The sequence below is a fragment of the Epinephelus lanceolatus genome, chromosome 10 (genome assembly GCF_041903045.1).
Source record: "Epinephelus lanceolatus isolate andai-2023 chromosome 10, ASM4190304v1, whole genome shotgun sequence".
NCBI lineage: Eukaryota > Metazoa > Chordata > Actinopteri > Perciformes > Serranidae > Epinephelus > Epinephelus lanceolatus.
The window spans coordinates 15,407,470-15,428,847 of record NC_135743.1 but is presented as its reverse complement, the minus strand read 5'-3'; the positions used below and the strand labels follow the sequence as shown (position 1 = coordinate 15,428,847).

General features: G+C 41.5%; 1 protein-coding gene across 2 annotated transcripts in view; it reads right to left on the bottom strand.

Moving 5' to 3' along the window:
* Positions 1 to 944: 944 nt before the first annotated feature.
* ephb6 (eph receptor B6) overlaps positions 945 to 21,378 on the bottom strand; it is a 61,928-nt gene continuing 41,494 nt past the window's right edge. The window contains exons 6-19 of one of the 2 annotated variants that reach the window (XM_033641242.2): positions 14,853 to 15,008; positions 14,199 to 14,470; positions 13,515 to 13,596; positions 12,678 to 12,802; positions 12,424 to 12,586; positions 10,343 to 10,457; positions 10,188 to 10,243; positions 8,939 to 9,055; positions 8,603 to 8,850; positions 8,295 to 8,513; positions 8,054 to 8,203; positions 5,676 to 5,860; positions 5,410 to 5,568; positions 945 to 2,450 (exon numbers count right to left, since the gene is read on the bottom strand). In XM_033641242.2, the coding sequence (XP_033497133.1) occupies positions 2,345 to 2,450; positions 5,410 to 5,568; positions 5,676 to 5,860; positions 8,054 to 8,203; positions 8,295 to 8,513; positions 8,603 to 8,850; positions 8,939 to 9,055; positions 10,188 to 10,243; positions 10,343 to 10,457; positions 12,424 to 12,586; positions 12,678 to 12,802; positions 13,515 to 13,596; positions 14,199 to 14,470; positions 14,853 to 15,008 (2,153 nt within the window). In that variant the 3' untranslated portion in view covers positions 945 to 2,344. The remainder of the gene's footprint in view (positions 2,451 to 5,409; positions 5,569 to 5,675; positions 5,861 to 8,053; positions 8,204 to 8,294; positions 8,514 to 8,602; positions 8,851 to 8,938; positions 9,056 to 10,187; positions 10,244 to 10,342; positions 10,458 to 12,423; positions 12,587 to 12,677; positions 12,803 to 13,514; positions 13,597 to 14,198; positions 14,471 to 14,852; positions 15,009 to 21,378) is intronic. The other variant, XM_033641243.2, reaches the window with a different exon arrangement.

Here is a 21,378-nt window from a genome sequence, read left to right as displayed (position 1 = left end):
GTTGTGAGGGTTTGAACACTGTTCAGCCACTCGACGTGCATTTATGGAAATGACCCTGCAGTTTGACATTGGGACAAAAACCAGTTACTACACTGCAGTCTGATCCAGTAAAATTCAGCGCAGTGCCAGCAGGATCAGTCTGGCAGAACAATGTGTAAGCGGTCTTGTTATCAGCCCAGATCTGCTGTGATATCAGCAGCAGCGGGACATGTGGGAAACCAGTGTCTGCTCTTGGCCAGCTGCTGATCCCAGCAGATCCCGAATGCAGATTTTACTCAAACCTGCTGATCTGTGGAACGTGAAGCACACCACGTTCGCTCTTTAACACAGTGAAGGTGATATGAGTCCATCAAGGAGAATATATCACAATTTTTTGTAGCTGCGTTAAAGCTCAAACTCGTGTAGTTCATGTATTTCTCATACACAGTCTTTCCCCATATAGAGAATAAAAGCTGCATGCAGGGCGGGGGTAGCTGAGATGACCTTGCATGACTTGATTGTTTGGAACATATTAAACATTACAGTATGTTGGTGAGCCACTGTGTGTTCATTTATTGTGTGTTTAAGCACCAACCCATCAGGCCAGGAAAGATACAGTATTTTAAGGCATTGCTAATTTGCAAATGGATTTGGTTGGTGAAGTTTGGTAAAAAAGAAAATAGTTCCTACATGAAACTTTTTTTTTGCTCTTTAAGCACCACAAGCTGAGTGCCATTTAGTTTTATTATACTGGAGAGAAGGAAGGCAGACATCTCTACAGCTGATATCTCCAACACTCGGCAACTCACACCAAAATGATCTAGACTGGTAGAAAGCACTACAGCTAAGGGGAAAGTTTTTTTTTTTTATTTTGGGATGAACTGTCCCTTTAATGTGTCACATCAGGAGAATATTGAGCTTGGAAACATAGATAGCACACAAAAGAAGAAGCAGACAGCCATATATTAAATAAAATCATATCATTTATTTTACAAATTTGCACAATTATGGAGTAGTGGTGAACACTCATACAAGCAAACACAGCTAATAATGTGTGTAGCCTGACACACTTGTCTCAAACACACTCGCACACACACACAGCGTCATGTACAGCATATACCTGATGCACACATTAACACAGCCTCATTTACAGCACACACACACACGTTACACACACACACACACACACACACACGGGTACATACTTACAAAGCATTTCGCCTCCTTCCTTCAAGTGTAAATCCGATTTTGTCCGTCTTTCCCATTTCACACATTCACAACGCTTCAATGACTCAGTGTCTTTACTCTAGCAATCAAAAAAAAAAAGAGGTGAAGGGTGAAATGTACACATAAAGGTGGGTGCTGTTCGGTTCTGTCTTCATCGCAGATTGACGTTTGTGTTTGCAGCTGAGATGACTTTTGAAGTATCACAGTACATGAGCTCCATTGTTGCTGAGAGACACTACAATGAGAGTGAGATGTACGAACTGGGCGGCTCTCAAACCCTGGATATGTCTTTTAAAGAGGGGGAAACATGGCTTACAGTTTTTCAAAGTTTTTTTGTTTCTTTTTAACATTCATGGCAGTGACTCATATCTAACCTCAGGGTTTGCAGTACTGATTTTGGACGGTTGGTTTATAGCATTATGTTGGAACTACTGAACAAACTATACATTTTTCTGGAAGCTAATGGTAATACCTCATAAGGCAAACCATAGGCTGCTAGGTAGTAAACTGTTTTTTGCTTTTAGCATTTGGCGTTTTAAGTAGAGAGGAAGTGATACAACTTTACAAACAACTCAAAAAATATTAGAAAAAAGGCTTTGATTGTCTTCATGCAATTCTTTGTGTGGAGAGATCTCCATAAGTATGTTAACAAAAACATTTTAGATTTTTTTTCTACTCAGTGAGGGTGGGGAAATTGAAAAGTTTCATGGTAGTGGAAGAGAAGGTGAGAGGTAGGACTGCAGACGGGTGAGGAGAGAAGAGGGCAGACAACAATAAAGTGAAATGTAGTGAAAAACATAGAGCAATCTTTAAAGTCCTCCTCTTCCTCCTCCTCGGCAACTCCCTAACCTCACTTTGACCTGGACTGCAGCTCCCATGGTGCATCTCTCCTGTGTCATTTGTTGTGAGTGACTGGCAGGAAGTCCGATTCTCTGTCTCACCCCTTCTGATTGTAGTGTTGGTCGAAGTGTAGCAAAATACAGAGAGTGGCACTCGATGCTTTTTTCCTCAAACAAAAGCTGATTCTCTTTTTTGTTTTGGTTTAAATGTGCTCCGTTGAAATGAATGAAACCAGACACAACAAGCAGAGTGTGAAAACCACAGAGATCCATGGCACAGGTTGTTGTGTGGGTGGATTTCACACCTCCACCTGCCCCTGCGACAGATAGGCTCTGAGCTGCTGGGCTGCGCTGACGATCTTCCTCTGGTGTCCCAGCAGGTTCACCCCGAGGTTCTGGACATCACTGAAGGAGAGAGCAGATACACCGCAGAGTTTAGTTCAACACCTCAGCTGTTGTTTGCCCTACCTGATATTCTAAAGGACAGGTGGGTTTGCATGTGGTCGTCTGCAGCCTGCAGCAGCTCGGACATTTTATTGATGCTCAAAGCTTCTCTTCTTTTGTTTTTGTTTCATAGGTAAGATACACATTTATTGATCCGCACTGGAGAAATTCAGCTGTTGCAGCAATAAAAGGACAGAAATAAATACAGTTAGGTCCGGAAGGAAACATAAATAAATAATAAGAGATACATAAACCAAAATAAAGAATAGAATACAAACAGAAACTATACAAGAACATGTGGCGACAAACAGACAGTGTGTGTGATTAATATTTATGGAAACAGGGCACACCAGACTAATATATGGTATTGATGACATGGCCCGGATGTTTCCAGTTGCCTCTCCATCATTTCTGCTAAATTTGAGTTACATTTAGGCAACTTCATGCTCTTATGTCTATGTTGCAAGTGTTGGTGGTGCTTTTTCTGGTTAGCTTTGGACGGTAGTGGTGTGTCACAGTCCCATCACCCTCACTCATCGGGATGTGAGCTCGCCAGGTTGAGGTTTTCAAATGCAAACATCAGTAAACATTGAGGATAAAAAGGAGAAGATGGGCACCAGCTTAGATCGCGTGGAGCTAGCATCGTGCTATTGACTGACCAAGAGTTGGATAATAAATTGGACAACTCTTCTTGCCCGCATCAGTTTTCACTGGGACATCAGGAACTAGCAGACTCAGGCAAGAGAAGCGGACAAGGTGTGTGCTTTATGGTGAGTAAGGACTGGTGTGACAGTGGGAATGTGAGGTGCTGTCCCATTCCTGCTCGCCCTGCGAGACAACTGCAGTTCGTCCAGAACGCTGCTGCCAGAGTCCTCACAACACCAAGAGAGAGGAGCACATTACACCAGTGCTTAAATCACTGCACTGGCTTCCTGTGTGTCAAAGGTTAGACTTTAAAATCTTGTTACTTGTCTATAAAGCACTAAATGGTCTCGGGCCTAAATACATCTCTGATATACTTGTACGTCGTGAAGCATCCAGACCCCTCAGATCATCTGGAACAGGTTTACTCAGTGTTCCCAGGATCAAAACCAAACAAGGTGAAGCAGCCTTTAGTTTCTATGCTCCCCGCCTGTGGAACAAACTTCCAGGGTATCTGAGGTCAGCTGAAACTGTCAACTCATTTAAATCAGGGCTTAAAACATTACTATTTACTGCAGCTTACCAGTGAACTAGATATGTAACTTATTGTTAGGATAATCTGTAGCTATTTTTTTTATATTTGTCTGCTGTTGCTTTTGCTTTATGTTTGCTTTTTAAATGCATTTTCTGCACTATTTTTAACTATTTATTGTCTTGCTTTTAGCTCTTGTTTTTAATGATCTATTGTTTTTAATGTATTTCTCTTGTAAAGCACATTGAATTGCCTTGTGTATGAATGGTGCTATATAAATAAAATTGCCTTGCCTTGCTTTGCCTTGCCTTGCCTTGCACCAAAGGGGGAATAAAGACTCTGGATCACTGATGTGCACTGCTCATTTGTGGCTGCAGAGTGATGCTGCTTATATTCGGGAAAAGTGACCATGTGGCTACTTTGGTTCTGTGTGCCACTACAAACTGAGGGAGACGCAAGCTGATATGTGTTGGTGTATTTTTAATATTTCTAGCCCACTGAAGTAAAGGCCTTCCTCTCTGTTTTTTCATGCCATCTTGTTGAGGCCAAGACATGTACCCAAACTACGATGCATGCTCACAGTGATGTGAAAGATGGAGCCAATCACAGACAGGAGCACGTTCCAAGACATGACCGTCGATGTCATCGATGACGTCAATGAATTCACTGAGTCTGTGGTGGAGTTAATTTGTAAAACAGCTGAGGAAACTGTACCCAACATTACAGTTAAATCATCCCACAACCAGAAACCATCCAGGATGACATAAACACATGCACTGCAGCCAGTCTGGAAACATGGACAGTTATAAAGCAGCAGCCTAAAACGTAAGAAGAGGCAAAAATAACTAAACAGCAATGCACAAGTTGAAGAAGCTGATAGTATCGCATTTAATTACACAGAGTTACACCCTGTTGTGATTCTATGTGACAAAGAATTAATTGATTAGGTAGTGCTACTTATTAGTCAGGTGTACACTGGTTACATTTTTTATTCAAATTTAATTTATTTTCCTGCTTTTCAGCTTTGGAAATAGTGAGTCGCTGCTTATTTATAAAAATAACCAGCTGTTAATCAAAATATCACTGTGGCCATCCAAAGCTAAAGATCCTTGAGCAGAGACAGATTACAATCTCCCCCCACATATGAACACATGAACGCGAACGAAATCAAGTACCTTGGCCGCCAGATAACAACTTAACCATCACCCAGTCATTTGTGTTCCCTGAGGAAGGCCAAAAGATGTGGCCGGATACTTTGTGAACACCGAATAAGCGGACCTTGTGCTGAGAGTTTTCTTGTTAAGTTGCTGTATCCGAGGTTGAATACGAACATTTAAGGTCAGCTTTTACCCAGGGTGTAAAAGTATAGAAACTGTTCAACATAAATGTTCCCTGGCCCTGGAAACAGATGGAGTTTGCTCAGCTGTCATGACAACTGCGCCACAAAAAACAGTAAGTGAAGGTTTTTATGTCCATATATGTGTCCTGTATACTTCACATCAGCGTGAGGGAGTCCATCTCGACATTCTTTCTTGGCTGTATCCTCCAGGAGGAAACTCTGACATTCAAGATTTAAACACAGCCAAAAATGTTTCATTAACAAGTTATGTGAAACATGCCGGGATGGAAATAAAAAGCTGCCTGAAGGGTAGGATTTCTGTCTTTAGATATGCGCTGGAAAATGGTGGCCAGTGAAATAAAATCATCTTTAAGCTGAACATTACAGTAGTAACCATCTATACTCACTCCATGTTGAGCCTGCTGACTCTGTCTAACGTGTCCAGGTGTGCCTGATCAAACTCATCCTGATATCTCTCCATCCTCAGCACCTTCAGCCAATCACTGACAGTCGCCACTGACGTTAAGTCCGTGGGGGTGGGGCTGAGCAGCGGCTGAGAGCAGCTCCTGTAAAGGTTGGACATTCAATAGTGAGAGTATGAGAATCTGAAGATACAGCAGATTGTCCATCGCCTGCTGCCTCTTATATGTTTTGCCAGAAGCTGGTGTCTCACCGAGTTGGCTCCACCTTGAGGGAGGCAGGGTGCCTGATGAGCCGATCCAAGGAGGAAAGGAGCGAGTCGAAGCCTGGCCGGTCCCCTCGATCGGCCTGCCAACACTGGAGCATGAGAGAGTGGAGGGCAGAGGGGCAGTTGTGGGGGGCAGGGAGACGATACTGGTCTGCCACCGCCTTCATCACCTGCGGAGAGAGCGGAGAGAGACATCAGACGTTAAGTAGGGCAGATGGTGTGAGGAGTGTTGTGTAATTGCCTTACATAAAAGGTCACAGACCACTGAGGGCTTGTAAAGAGTGACTAAGAGAAAATTATGCAAATTCCAGCTGCCTGGCATTTTGTCACCACTTAGATGTGTCTGTTAAATCAAGAGGAGGGGGGTGGTGGTGAAGTGCGTTTTTAAAGTAGCTATCTACAACTTTTATGCACCGGTACTTTCCTTTAGTAGTCCTGCGTTTTAAGATATTACACTTTTATCCCACTGGGTTTCAAAAGGAAAATACACACTTTACACCACTCCGTTAAAAAGGGATAAAAGGGATAGTTAGCTTTTTTTGAAGTGGGGTTGTAAGAGGTACTTATCTATAGTACGTGTATTACAAGTAGATGTCAGCTGGCATGCTCCCAGTTTGGAAAAGCAGCCAGGAGTGGCACCACAGGAGCTACGCTACGTGCTGCTGTGGGAGAGGGCAGCAGCAAAATGTAGTAAAACCACCTAAAAAAAGGATAAGTGGATGCCAAATTGAGAATACTTTCACTGCTTTATTTTGCCGTTAGACAGCCCTTTTCTTTGGCACCACATTTTCTTAACTGTAAATCTTCTGTGCTCCCACGCATCTCTCTCTCTGGGCCCATTCAGTCCCCCTCAGCAAAATTCTTCTGTATACTCTGGTTCATTGAGGTTTTTTCTTGTCTCCACAGTGAAGGGCATTTTATGTAACTGTCATAATACCCCAGGTTTTGACAGATCTGGATAAAGCCTTGGGCCTGGAATAATCTTCTGCATTCACTGATGACTTTAAAGGCATCATAAAGAATGTGGTGATGGAGGCATATGTTTTTTCTCTTAAGAAACCACTGTGTTAAGCAGCTGTTCTTCTGTTTAACTGTGAATTTTTGTCCATCATATTGTATATGATGTACTCTAATGTGCTGTGATTTTGCAAAGCTGCTACCTTAGCCAGGTATCTCTTGCAAAAGAGAATTTTGATCTTAATGGGAAACCTTGGTAAAAAAAAAAAAAAAAAAAAAAAAAAAAAAAGATAAAATAAAATTAAATAAAAAAAGTAACATGTAAAGAAATGAAATTAAATAATTAGAAAAAATATATAAATAAAAAAATAAAATAAAACAAAGTAAAATTTAAAGAAATTAAACGAAATAAAAAAAAATAAAATAAATAATCACTATTTTTTTGTGTGTGTGTATTTTTGGTCTCGTCCATAAACCTCTGAAAGTCTAACCTGAACAGCTGACCTGCAGAATAATACAGCAGCACAGCTTTGCTTATGCGTAGGAATACAGAAGTTGTATGGATGAGAAAATGTAGTGCCAAAGTAAAGGGCTGTCTGAAGGCAAATTAAGGTGGTGAAAATATATTCTCATAATAGAACCCCCTTAAACTGACAGTGATTATTTTAGGTAGCTAAAATACATTTAGCTGTTGCCCCAGTCAGCAGCTTCCAACGTACACTCCATGTACTGAAGGTAATACACTGACTATGGATAAGTACCCCAAACAACCCCACTTAAAAAAAATCCAAATGATCCCTTTAATATGAGAGCTGGGGCTGCACAACACACAATATAAAACAGCCAGTGCGACAGATGGGAACGTGTTCTACAGAAACTTGCATGAGCGTAAAATATTTTTAGCCAAATGGCAGTAAAAGTCAAATTTTGCACATCTGTAATCTTATTTTTTGCTTTGATAATCTAATCATTGTCTGGCTGAACACATAAAAGCAGTAAATTGTACTAACAGTGCTGCTACACCATTAAAATATCTAATACATATAATGCAACAACACGCACGACGCAGAATTTTAATACTTCTTTTTGCTTCAGCTTAAGTGATAAAAGTGATTAAATTCAGGGCTTTTACTTTTTTCATTATTTTCTGGGTGTGTTTAAGGCTTTATACAACAGCTGAAAGAAGATGAGGGGGGCGACAGATCAGACATGACATGCAGCAAAGGTCTCAGGCCAGACACACACAGTGGACGTTGCGGCTCGTGGTTGGTGCCACCAGGGCGCCCTGGGACTTTTAATGGCATCACATTACACTGTGGTAGTTAAACTCGCACTTAAGCAAAAGATTTGAGTGCATTTCCATCACTGACTTCCTCTGCTCAGGCAACACTCTCCGACACACTCACTTCTTGATTGCTCATGTCCCAGTATGGACGCTCTCCATACGACATCACTTCCCACATAAGTATGCCGAAGCTCCAGACGTCACTCGCTGAGCTGAACTTGCGATGCTGAAAGGCTTCTGGTGCCGTCCACCTCACGGGAATCTTACTGCCCTGATGGGAGAACAATGCAGACAGTGAGATATGCTACACTGGAACCACAAATCAGGAGGATTTAAATACCAGTCAGTTTTCCAATGCGTACCAGTGAGGCAGTGTATGTAGGGATGTTGTGGTCCAGGCCCCTCATGAGTCGGGACAGGCCGAAGTCAGACACTTTACACACCAGGTTGGAGTTGACCAACACGTTCCTAGCCGCCAGGTCTCGGTGGACAAAGTTTCTCTCAGAGAGGTAACGCATCCCTGCACCAACTCCCCTGAGCATCCCGATGAGCTGGAGGACACTGAACTGGCCCTCGTTCTCCTGAAATAGAAAAGAGGATGATTTTGGTTCATAGTGAAATAAAATGTGTGGTCATTAACAAAGATGGAGACAGTGTGTTGATGTCTCACCCTGAGGAAGGCGTCCAGGGGCCCGTTCTCCATGAACTCAGTGATGATTCTCTCTGGGGGCGTACGTGTGATCACACCCTCCAGCTTCAGTACATTAGGGTGATCAAACTGTCCCATGACCCCTGCTTCGCTGAGGAACATCCCCCTCTCTCTGTCGGATGCCCCCCAGCGTAGAGTCTTCACCGCCACCAGCACCTCCCTGCGACCCAGCGGGCGGTAGCGGCCTCGAGAAACCTCTCCAAACTGGGCTGTAGTAGAGAGGAGGTGGAACAAATTAAGTTGATATAATCATACAACTACAGTGAGAGTTAAAAGAAAAGAGAGAATCATGCCTACCTGCACCGATCACCTCCTCAATCTTGAGATGAGTGGGATCTATCTCACGGGCAAACTCTTTGACAGCCTCACTGGGGTCCTCGTAAGTGGATGGGTCCACGTAATACTTAACTCCACCTGGAATTAAAAGGCAGTTTTATTAGGACTAAGTCTGGCTTTTAAATCCCTTTATGTTCCACATTTAAACACATTTATTGCCATGACATTTGTGTTACCGTATTTCTAAAAAGGTCTGTCCCATTCATACGGATATCTGTTAACACCTCAGGCCTCAGTTAATAATATACATGTGTAGAAATGTCCTTTAATTGTACACAAAATAAGTGCGCATACAAAATTACTGTCAGATTCATGACACGTGCACACTGGCCAATTATGTACTTACCACCATGTGTATGTTAATCAGAATCAGCACTGCCACACACTCCACCACTCCCATATATCACTATACGAAGAAATAAATTTGCCTAGAGGTGTAGTGTGGAGAAAGGGGGGCTGTGGTCATACCGGCCAAGGTCTCTGCTGTTACTTATCTTAGCTGCTGTTTCACAGTGTGATTGTCATATATATGGCCATCGTTACAGATGCCCTCATCACCACCGCAAATGTTCAATTTCAGTCTTGTGGGTAAAATCTCAGGGAACTGCTGCCGTGCTCAGAATACCACCCAGCTGTTTCACTGATAACAGGTTTAGACCTACATGTGTTTCCTTCTTGCTAAGTATTTTTAAGCCTCTGTTATGCTGATTATATTGTAGTTCAATGTTTTAATTATGACAATAATTGATGAGGATTAAAAGGTGTTAATTTCATGGTTATCTAATAGGCTACATTTGGCTACTGCATGAATAAAATAACTGTTTTAAATACTGTTGTCTATTAAAGCCTCTTTTAATGAGGGTGATTTTAATGTGCTATGCATTTAGTTAAAAGGTGAGTGTTTACATTTCCTTCATCATTTGTGTGTATGCATGTGAGGCAGTTGTAAACTTGTTTGCAGAGTTTGAACAAGGAGATATTGTTAAATTCCAGACTTCTATGTAAAATGTTTGCGCACAAGGTTTAAGCCCACATTAATGCATGTGAATGAGGCCCAGTTTTCTCCTTTTTTGGGGTGAAGTAAAGTTTCAGTGGAGAAAAACAAGTGTTTTAATAGGTGGCCTTTTGCACAAAGCAAATACATCACTTTAAAATAAATGTTTAACTTTACTAAATTAAATCACATTAAGTTAAATATGCTGACGCTCACCTCGGTTACTGATGTACCTCTGCAGTCTGTCACTGTACGGACTCTCCCTCCTCTTACTGCCATGTGAAAGCAAACAACATGAGTGACTGCTCATGTGATTAATAAAAAACAGCTCATTCTGTATTTCTGATCATGTGACAGGATTAACAACCTACCTGCGAAATACCACCACGACCACAATGGCTGCCACCACCAGGAGGAACGCTGCTCCACCCATCACTGACCCAACCAACAGAGGAAGTCGGTTCTGGATTTGCTGTGAGTGTTCTTCTGGGGGAGAGAAGGTGAGAAAATCATCTGCTGTTAACGTGCCTATCAGACTGTCTTTTACTGTTTCCAGAGCTGGAGAAAAGCTAATTACAAACACTGTTGTAACTACTTTAAATAGTACACACTAAAACCCACTGTCAGAAATAAAACTTCATTATGTGCCTCTTCTCTAGTAAGGTAATCTCTGAGGTGTACCTGGAAAGCATTGTTGATATTGAGCAGATTATTCTGGTGAAATAAAGTAGATTGCATTGAACGGAATTGAACTCAGGAAGATTCCTCTTTAGAGAACGTTGTTTGAAAAAGAAGTGATTTGGTGTTTCATAGCGAGATGGTCAACTTCACTTTGGCTCTTCTGCAGTGATCATTTAAAGCCAAACACAGTCTTTAAAAGAGCTACTTTTGTACATTTGAGTTTCATTCAACGCTGTGATCTCACTGTGATCAGCACTATATTAGTACTCTTTCCTTCTGCATCTCTCTGCCATGTTCTTAAGATTATTACCTTCAGAAGCCAAAAATGAATCCAAAATTTTATTACTAGTGTTAGTGTGGCTCCGTCTATTTTGAAAATGCCCACTTAAAGCTACAGATGGTAACTGTTATAAAAATAACCTCTGTTATATTTGATGAAACTGTCACGACATCCACACACAGACAGTCTGTGAAAAAAAACCATGTCCCTCTTTCTCATAGTGGTTCACAGCTGAACAAAATCAGCACAGCACAATGTTGCAGTGGTTAGCATTGCCACCTCACAGCATGAGGGTTCCTGGTTTGAACCCAGGGTGGGGGGCCCTTCTGTGCCCTTCAGTAAGTGAAACACCACAGCCTGTAGTAAATCCTTGTTTAAAATATATATACACAAAAGGTGCTTAATTTCACCTTCAACACACTTATATATATGTTATTTACTTATGTAATGATTATGAAAATGGTTTTCTTTCAATAAAAATGCTTTAGACAGACAATTGTTTTTTTCTATTTTAACTATTATAGATATAGTACACAAACACTTCTAGCTACACCTTAATGTTCTGTTTGGACACCCTGGCCACCTTTAACAACTCAAAAACTCTTTTTATGAGAATTGCTAATAAACAGGATTTTAAACAAATGACACGTTTCAGAGTCGGCTACAGACACCTCTGACCACATCTGACTTTCAGCTATAAAACACAGTTGTACATCTGTGATCAGTGCTGACAGTGCTACTTTCGCAGCACAACCCCTTCCAAATCTACTAAAATGTCTATTTGAATTTTTGTTACTGTTGTTTTATATTAGTTTGTCCATTAGGATGTGTAGGTCTAATTGGACCAAAAATTAAGTCTATCTGGTTAGCATGCCGAGTTTGCATGTTCTCCCCGTGTCAGCGTGGGTTTTCTCCAGGTACTCCACCTTCCTCCCACAGTCCAAAGACATGCAGGTTAATTGGTGACTCTAAATTGTCTGTAGGTGTGAATGTGAGTGTGAATGGTTGTCTGTCTCTATGTGTCAGCCCTGCCATAGTCTGGTGACCTGTCCAGGGTGTACCCCACCTCAAACGGTCAAACTAGGCAGTGCTGATCAAGTAAGAAAGTCACCAGCTACAGCTTTAAGTTCTAGAGTCTGACCATATCACTGACACATACTTCAATAAAACTCATAGTAGTAGTCCATGTTCTCCGTCTCTATCTCCTAAAAACCTTCTTCTACATATGAAAAATGGTATAAAATATTAAAAACATACAACATAGCATGACAGGCAATAAGCACGGCAGGAGCAGTTAGCATGCTAAGCACAGTTAAAGACGAGTGTGCTCTGAAGGCTCCATAGTTTCAACCAGATTATCTGACGAGCACAGGCAGCATGTTTTGCTGACTGCTGTCATATGAATGAATTCATATGAATTCCACCAGTTCAGTTTTTGTGTTAATGGCAGTAATGTGCTCTGACTGACACAGATTATTACAGTAAATGTACCCAGAGGCAGCGTGGTGAAGTAGATGGTGTTGCTGTAGGGGCCGTATCCCCTCTCATTTCGAGCTCTGATCTGGAATGCGTAGATGGAGCCGGGGATCAGAGAGTTGACAGTCACTGTGTTGGTCTCACTGTACACGCTCGCCGCGCTGTCCACATCCGAACCCTGAGGGACACAGAGGAAGGACAATTTTGTTGTGACTCTTGTCATGTGTCGGTTTGGCTCAGCATGTTGTGTGACTATTCGCTGAGTGTACCTTGTCGTAGTATCTCAGCTGGTACTCCAGGATGTCTCCATTAGGCCTGTCCGGCTGAGGCCACGAGAGAGTGATGGAGTCTGGGGCTCGGCTCAGCTGGTGCATCATGGGAACTGTGCTGGGAACTGTGGGAGAGAGCAGATGGGTGATGTATGAGCTGGGGTGAGGTTTTCCCTGGGAGATGTGATGATCCAATAACCTCATCATCCCACAAATAGTAGAGTTGTGTTGAAGTGATGGTGACCAGGAGGGGGCAGTGTTACAGAACTTGTCCAGGAGATTTAGTAGAGCATGAAAGTGGAGTTTTTATGGAGCGCCAAGCGGGATCTAGTTACAGTCACTGTGCTGGCTGGCCAGACCAGTTAAAGGGAACTTTCCGGCATTCCTTTCATTTAATCAATAAACTCTGAGAGCAGACACACAGAGGTTTTAGATAATTTGGGCTCATGGAGACTTTTAATCAATCTTGATCAGTTTCTTGGAAAATCTCATAATGCTGCACTCTGTCTGCACAATGTCCCATTCTCCTCTCCTCTCCCCTCCCCACCCGTCTACTGTCATCTCTCTTTCTGTCTGTCTTTTTTGTCTTCCCATCTCTCATTTTTCCACTTTCTTCCTCCACGGTGACTATAATGGGATCTGACAGGATATTATAACCCCCAGCAACCTCCTGTCCAGAGAGCAGGAAGAGAAAAGATGGAGCAGGGAGAGACAGAGAGAAGGGCAGGCAGACACACACACACACACACACGCGATACAGTATCTACACAAACATCATCATCAGAGCATTGCTCCTCTTTCATCCCGTCTTTGTCATCCTCTCCGTCCCGTGCTCACCTGACTGGCTCGTAGTGAAATTGATGCTCGTGTATCGAGCTGGAAAAGGACTCAAAGCTGACACCTCATTCATGGCTTGCACCTGTCAATAAGAGGAACACACAGATGTGACACACAAAGCTTTTTTTTTTTTTTTTTTTAAATTTACTTTCATGACATGCTTCTGTGTTTGAGAAACAAAGCCCACGCCCACACATGCAGCTGTGTCAGCCAATCAACAAACATTGGTAAATGGGAGATATCTGCGCATTATGAATAAGAAATAAGCTATGATTTAGTTGAGTATCCCCCGGAGCTAAATAATACATGTTACTGTGCACGTGCTGATGTGGAGCTTATGGAATATTACAGCAGAGGAGCTGTCTCCTCTGTGGCTACGGGAAATGTTTCAGCAATCAGCGTGTTTGACACTTTGTTGTCCAGGTGTTGATACAAAAAAGGACATGATGATCTGTTTCACAAGGACACAGGTTTTCTTTATTCTGTGGATAAACTCTGTCCTTGAGAGGAAGTAGTTTACAGTGTTGCCAATCCTTGAAATGTTTCACTATTCACAAAAATGTATTAACTGGCTTCACTGATTCAGTCAACATCCACTCAGAAGAACAAGATGTGCAAAAAACATATTACTTTACAGCTAATTCTTATATAACTAAGAGTGTTTGTGCCAGTTTTCCACCGTACCTGTATGAGATAAGTGACTCTGGTCAGCAGGTTGTTGAGGGTGACCTTCGTTTGCTTCAGGTTCGTTTGGGAGGGGCTGAAGGTGACGCCCTCCCCACACCAGGAGCACGAGGCTGGATTGGTGAAGGTGGCTGAGGGGCAGATGCGACACACCACCCCGTACCACACCTCATTGCGCCCTCCCATGTCCACTGGAGGGCGCCACCTTAGGGACACCCCGCCTTCGCCGCTCTCATACTCCCAGGACAGAGAGACCGGAGCAGATGGAGGAGCTGCGGAGGAGATAGAGAGAGTGGGAGGGGTTTGACATACATAATGTAAGCGGCGGACACTTAGATGGAAGCATCTGCTAAAAAGTTCAAGATATGAAAGAGGCTGCGTGCTGGCAAAGACATTTAACCAAGTTAAGTCATGGAAAGAATGTTATAAAACAAAGTGCGGCAGTGACACAATTTAAAGCTGAGTGGGCAGAGGAACTAAATACTCAACTGTTTCTTTCTAAAGGATTAAAATTTTCATTAAATTGTGATTAAAAGAAGAGTCTAGTCAGTGACTGTGCATCTCTGGTTCTCACAGTCTGAGTAAATGTCAAATGAGGCCCCTTGAACACCTCCCAGAGAGCCAGGCATAAACAAACAAACCAACAAAGCTCACTTGTGCAGGCAGAAGAGTTGGCATCGTTGGCTGCCCGGTAGAATCCGCTGCGACATTCACACACACTCGAGCCCTCCTGGCTGGTTCTGCTGTTGGAGGGACACACCGAGCAGGGAACGGAGCCTGCAACCGACTTGAAGTAGCCCACTGGACACGCTGCAGAGAGACACAAGGAGGGTTCAGCTTCAATCTCAGTTTACAATCAAATACATAGTGTCCAGAAATACATCAAGCAGGAGTCTGCAGGGTTTCAAAGATATGTAATACTGTCTCTCTGCTCTGAACAAGAACCTTGAGATAAGGGCTTTGACTGACTGTTTTCATTATCTATTCATCTGTTAATTAATTTCTTGATTTTTTAGATTAGTTTTTTGTAAATAAAATGTCAGAAAATGGTGAAAAATGATGATCAGTGTTTCCCAAGGCCCAACATGACGTCCTCAAACATCTTGCTTTGTCTACAACCCAAAGATATTTTGTTTACTGTCACAGAGGAACAAAGAAACCAGAACATTTTCACATTTAAGAAGCTGGAATCAGAGAGTTTTAATTTGTTTTTCTACAAAAACTACTCAAAGTCAAGACTGTTTTGTCAACACTAAGTATAAAGTTTGGTTTATGAACACAGATTCATTGATAAGGGAATGCGTAAAAGCACCAAATAACTATTTTCAAGCCTTGAGGACCAATTAAACCTTTCAAATCTCAGCTGAATGACCAGCTGAACTGTTTTTTTCAGTCCATATTCATTGCTCAGCTCATAAAGGGCCAGTCCTCATCATCTGCATTGTGCTCTCATCTCAGAAGTCACAAATATAAAAACAAAACTTGAAACTTCATCAGTAATATAAAGTATATCATGATCTACGCAGCTCCTGTGATTCTAATTTGTCCCATTTTATCATGTTGGTCCCACAGTCAAATACCACAAACTATTTTTGGGTAAAGCATCAATTTGATCTTGGCTTGTGGTTCACTTTGAGTCAAAAGTTCATCTAAAACATAGCGGCCTGTTGTTTGCTTTTGGCTTCGTCCTGCACAGTCATTTACTTGTGTTTACAGGGGAAGTGGCCTGCGTTAGGAAGCAGCAGCAAAACCACCGGTGGACACACACAAGTTCAAAATGGCCACACTAACCCTATATCAGTGTTTCAAAGGAAAAGGAAACATTCTGGGAAATAGACTTATTTATTTTCTCGCAGAAAATAAAATGAGAAGATCCATGTAACTGGTGTTTGTACAGTAAATATAAAGCAACAGTCAGCAGCTTAGCTTAGCACAAAAACTCGAGAACAGAAACAGCTAGCCTAGCCACTGTGTGTCATTTTTTACACTTAAACAAATTAAAGAAATGAGTTATCAGGTGTTAATTAATGAGCTTGAAAGGTGCCAAAAAGTGATGTTGATAGCTTTAGACAGAGCCAGGCTAACGGCCCCTGTCTCCACACTTTGTGCTCAGCTATGCTAACGAGCTGCTAGCTTTAGCTTGACATTTAATAGAGAGATAGGCTAGGATCAGAGTGGTATCTTCTCAACTATTACCCTTAGTCCATTAAAATTATCAAATAAAATCAAATAAAATCAAGTTTATTAATATCGCACATTAAAAACAACCACAACTGACCAAAGTGCTGTACAAATTAAAATAATGACACGCAAATATATAGAAATAGCCTATAACATGTACACAAATATAAAGCAGAATAACACCTGTAAGAACAATTACATATGTAAAAAGATATAGAATATTAAAATATTAAAACCACTACAAACAACCAAAGGCCATTGAGAACATGTACATTTTAAGATTTGTCTTAAAAGTGTCAATGGAGGGGGAGCATTTGATCAAGAGCGGATGGCTTTTCCAGAACTTTGGAGCAGCTACCCCAAGGCACGATCTCCGTTACCCGCCAGCCTCAATGGTAATGATCTGACCTTCGCAAACAAGCCGAGTCTTTGAACCGGCTCTTTGAAATGAACGAGTGAACCCGCTCTTTAGAGTGAACGAGCCAGTTCCTAATTTAACCCATAATCCACTATCCACTAGTACTTGCTTGTATTGACAGGCTTGTTGTTTATAAAGGGCGTTGCTGTGGCTACACCAAACTTTATATCTGCGGAGTCTGTTCTGGGTCCACGTTACAATATCCAGGCAACAGCTCCTTCCCAGTGCCAGTAGACCAGAGCGCCCTGTACACAGCTCAGCAGTAGATGCCTGTGTCACGGTTGGAGATTCGCACCAGCCAACAGTCAGATGCTGGTAAAATATGCAAGTGACTGCTACAAAAATCAATAGTAATCTATTCAGTGGCTGGTAGATCTTGGAATTCACTAGCCACAGTGGCAGGTGGACATAGAAGTCAATTTCTAATCCCCTGTTTTCTTTTTATTGTCACATTTGGTGTCAAGAATACACTGGGGAAAAAAGGGTTAGCAGACAGAAGAAAGCAGCATTGAGGCCATTGAATATGTTACTTATATAGTCTCTTTTTCAAACTTGCCGCCAACAAAATTTGGAGCAATGTTCAAGTGCTGCTTGGATGAAGGCGGATGGAATTAGTTGCTGTGTCTCATGGCATCGTGCTGGAAAAGTGGCGTTTTTTTTGTCCATTGGGAAAGATGCTTAATATGTATATTTCCCCCAAAGTCCCTGTAAAAACTGGAAACAATTTCTTATAATAATATTTTAACATTCTCTTGACCAAATCCCATAATAGTCACAGTGGAATATGTGTAATTTCTCCCTAATAAAAAAGGAAATGGAGCGGAAACTTATCACATTAATAATACATTAATGATAAACTGTGTGATTATCCTCACGTCATGTGATGCAATCCCTTAGAATATCAAATCAATCTAAGTTCTCTCTCTCTTACACACATACACACACCCTCACACACACACACACACACACTGAAAATACCATTTGAACCTGCAGGCTGTTATCCTGAACTGATGTGTTTTACGGTGGAAAAGTCTGTGAAACGCGCCAATTGTTAATGTCAACAGCAGGACAGCTGAGCGCCGAGGTCAAGGTAACACACACTTCATGCTGCTGCCTGCCAGAGCCCCGAGCCCTCGTCCTGAGCAGGACTATGAGAACATTGAGAGAACTGCCTCCGGGCTGGTCTGCTGCCATTTCACACTGAGTGTGTGTGTGCATGTGCGTGTCAGCGCCTAAATCAGTGTCAACTAAAGGTTGTATCGCTCAAAAAGAGGTCCCTTTGTCTGTGAGCTAAATGTGGAGTGTGTGTTTTTCATAGAGTGAGGATGTCTTGTATGTTTGAGTGTGTAAATGGATGATAACACCTGAGCCAGCTGCTTTAAAGAAGGATCTTGTCATATGTTTTTTAACAGAGGTGACGAATGAGAGGATGTGTGTGTGTGGTCTTTATGATCAGTGGGAGTGCACCCCTCACATTGTTTATATAACCTTGTCAAGAGCATTTATTAAATTTGACACGCTTTATGTGTGTGTGGATGCGTGTGTGTGTTGTTGGGGCAGCGTAGGAGTAGACGATAAGGAGTTAAGAAGTAGAGGAGGGTAAAGAATAAACAGATAAAAGGCTTTCTGTGTTCTCACTTGTCTCTGAGAGCTGACTTTGCTTTCAAACAGGTGTGAAAAGGGGAAAAAAAGCAGAGACAGTGAAGAAGTAAAAGGATGTCGAGAGATCGCAGAGGGAGAATAAACCAGAAAAGGGGAAGAAGCGAACATGGAGATGGAGACCCAAGACGGTTGTAGGATGAACAGTGGGATTATGTATATGAGCGCCAGATGATGGGTGAAAAACGAGGAAACAGAGAGGAGGAGGAGAGAGGAGAGCGAAATATCCTCCTTCTTCCATCTTTAATGTCCCGACTGCACATTATCGGACGTGTTCTCTTACAGCTCTGACACGAAACATGACTTTGCTACAAAGCCTCTCATCGCCCTTACGAGCTTCAGCAACAATTCAACCCTCCCTACCCCTCCTCCCTCCTCCCTCCTCTTCCTTCCATCCTCATCCACCTGATTACAGCAGCCAATGAGAGTGCTAGCCCTCTGCCCTCTTGCTTGATCTGCAACCCCCACCCCTGCCACCGCCGGCTACATCCATCCATCTCCCAGCTATAAAGTAGACAATTCATGGCCATTATGAGCAGAGACACAGATGCCTTCACATTGTACATCAGTACACTTGGGGAAGCGAGGAGGGAGGAAGGAGAAGTGGAGAACGGAGGAGTTACAGTGAGGGCTGGTGATAAATATCCACTGACAAACAGACAGGGATATTAGAGTGTATTACAGAAACAATGACAGATAGAAGTGATGCATGCTTACTGAACCAACACACAATAAGAGCTTAAATTAAGTGATTATTCCATTGTCAGAAAATTAATATGCAACTACATTTAACTGTTTTTTGTCACCTGTATCAAGCCACTCTTTTTCCTCCACAAAAAATATGATAGAGGTGCTTCACTTTCTTGTTTCAGGCACTCTCTGTTTCACAGAAAAAATATGTGTTTCTGACTTTAATCAGTTGCAAATTTGTGAGATTGAGAGCTTAGCTACCTTTTTCTGGAAATATTTTCAGTTCAACTCAGGTCTTCACTCTTATCAGGCCAGACAGTGCAGTCACCTTCACATTCCCCTCGTTAAAACCCTCCTACAGTCAGTCAATATTCTGTAAAATATTTAGGACCTACTGTATGACAAGGAACAATATGAGTCAGCTCCCAGGTCAGTCCCTGTCAGAATCTGAAGGAAAAAAATCTAAAAAATAACTTTTACGCGTTGGACAGTCTTACATCTTGGTCTTGTGAGTCACTTATTTTGTTTAATTTATAATTATTAAGGTTCATACTACTTTTCTTATCAGCATCTGACTTTTTGTTGAAGAATAATGACTTCATGACATATTCAAAATTATATTCAGTTTAACTTTCTTTTACTTAGTTGTTATAATCGCAATTAAGGGAGACTCATGATAAGCCTTTAAGGCTTTTTTTTTTTTTTTTTTAAAACTACACTTTATGTGCAATATTTATCTACCACACTATTTTTTCCTGCTAGTGTGAAGTTGAATGTATGGAGGATGTGTTTTTAACAGGAGCAGCACCCCTAATTTCATTGTGTTTTTTAATGATGCAATGACAGTAAAAGGCATTTTGATTCACACGTGCATATTCTGTTATTATCAACTACTAATGTCCTCACATTAGTAGTTGATAATAACAGAATATGCACGTGTGAATTCACCATTTTTCTCTGTATTTATATCGTCATAAACTATTTGGGTTTTGGACTTTTGGTCAGACCAAAAACAAGCACTATGAAAATGTCATGCTGAGGGAAACTGAGATGAGCATTTTGACATTTTATTGAGAATTTTTAGACTAAATGATGAATCGGTTAACCGAGCAAATGATCTGAAAATATGAAAATAATCTTAAATTGCAGCTTTACTTGCAGAGAGACCTCAACTTAATTGCATACGCCAAAATATTTCATCTAAAAGCCTGATTTTAAGCAGATAGATAGATAGATAGATAGATAGATAGATAGATAGATAGATAGACAGACATGGGGGAAAGGATTAGTTTAGCAAAGACTAGACTCAAATAAAATGAAATCACATTAAGAGAAAAATAAATACAATTGAAAACTAAAATTAATTTCCGAAGAGATAAACATAAATAGAACAAAAGACGACAGCAGTGAGGTGAGTAATTTGATGTTAACATAATACTTTGGTCTGTAGATCACTGACCCAGTTTCTCTCCTCTTTCTCTCCCTCTCTCCCTGTTTCATGCGCTCATTCCCTCGTTTGGCTCGCAGCATAATCTCTCCCTCTCTCTCTCTCTCTCTCTCGCTCTCTCTCTGTCTCTCTCTCGGACACACAAACACAAACATAAACACACACACACACACACACATAAGCCCGGTCACAGATGCGATCACACAACAGGAGAGATGAGTACACATGGTTCCAACTGTAAATGCCTTCCTCAGCCTCTCTCCATCCATTACATATCTGCATTCTGTTGTTTCAGTGTGGACAGAAACAACATACACACACACACACACACTGAATCATTATGTCCTCTAATATCGTCTATTTCCATATAAGCTCCTGCAGCACACGCACATATGTTAAAGCACGCAATCCTTTAATTTTCTCATGAAAACAAGTGGCTTCTCTCAGCCCACTAACTGTACTGAATCAAAAGCAGAGGGTGGGTTTGATTCAAACATGTGTACATATATTATTGCTGCACAATATTAATATTCTACAATTCTATAAATCTTAAATGTTTACAAAAATTTTAAGGAAAAGGAGGCATACTGTAGTTCATTCACGCAAGTTCACAAAAGTTTACTGAGGCAGCTTTTTGACCACAAAAATCTTCATAAAGCAAACAAAAAAAATCCACTTACAATTAGGACGTTACAAAATGCACATTAATTGCACTACCTGTATGTGGAGCTCTAATTTAATGTGTATACACTGGCTGTTTTCCTTACACGTGGATGTTTGCCTGA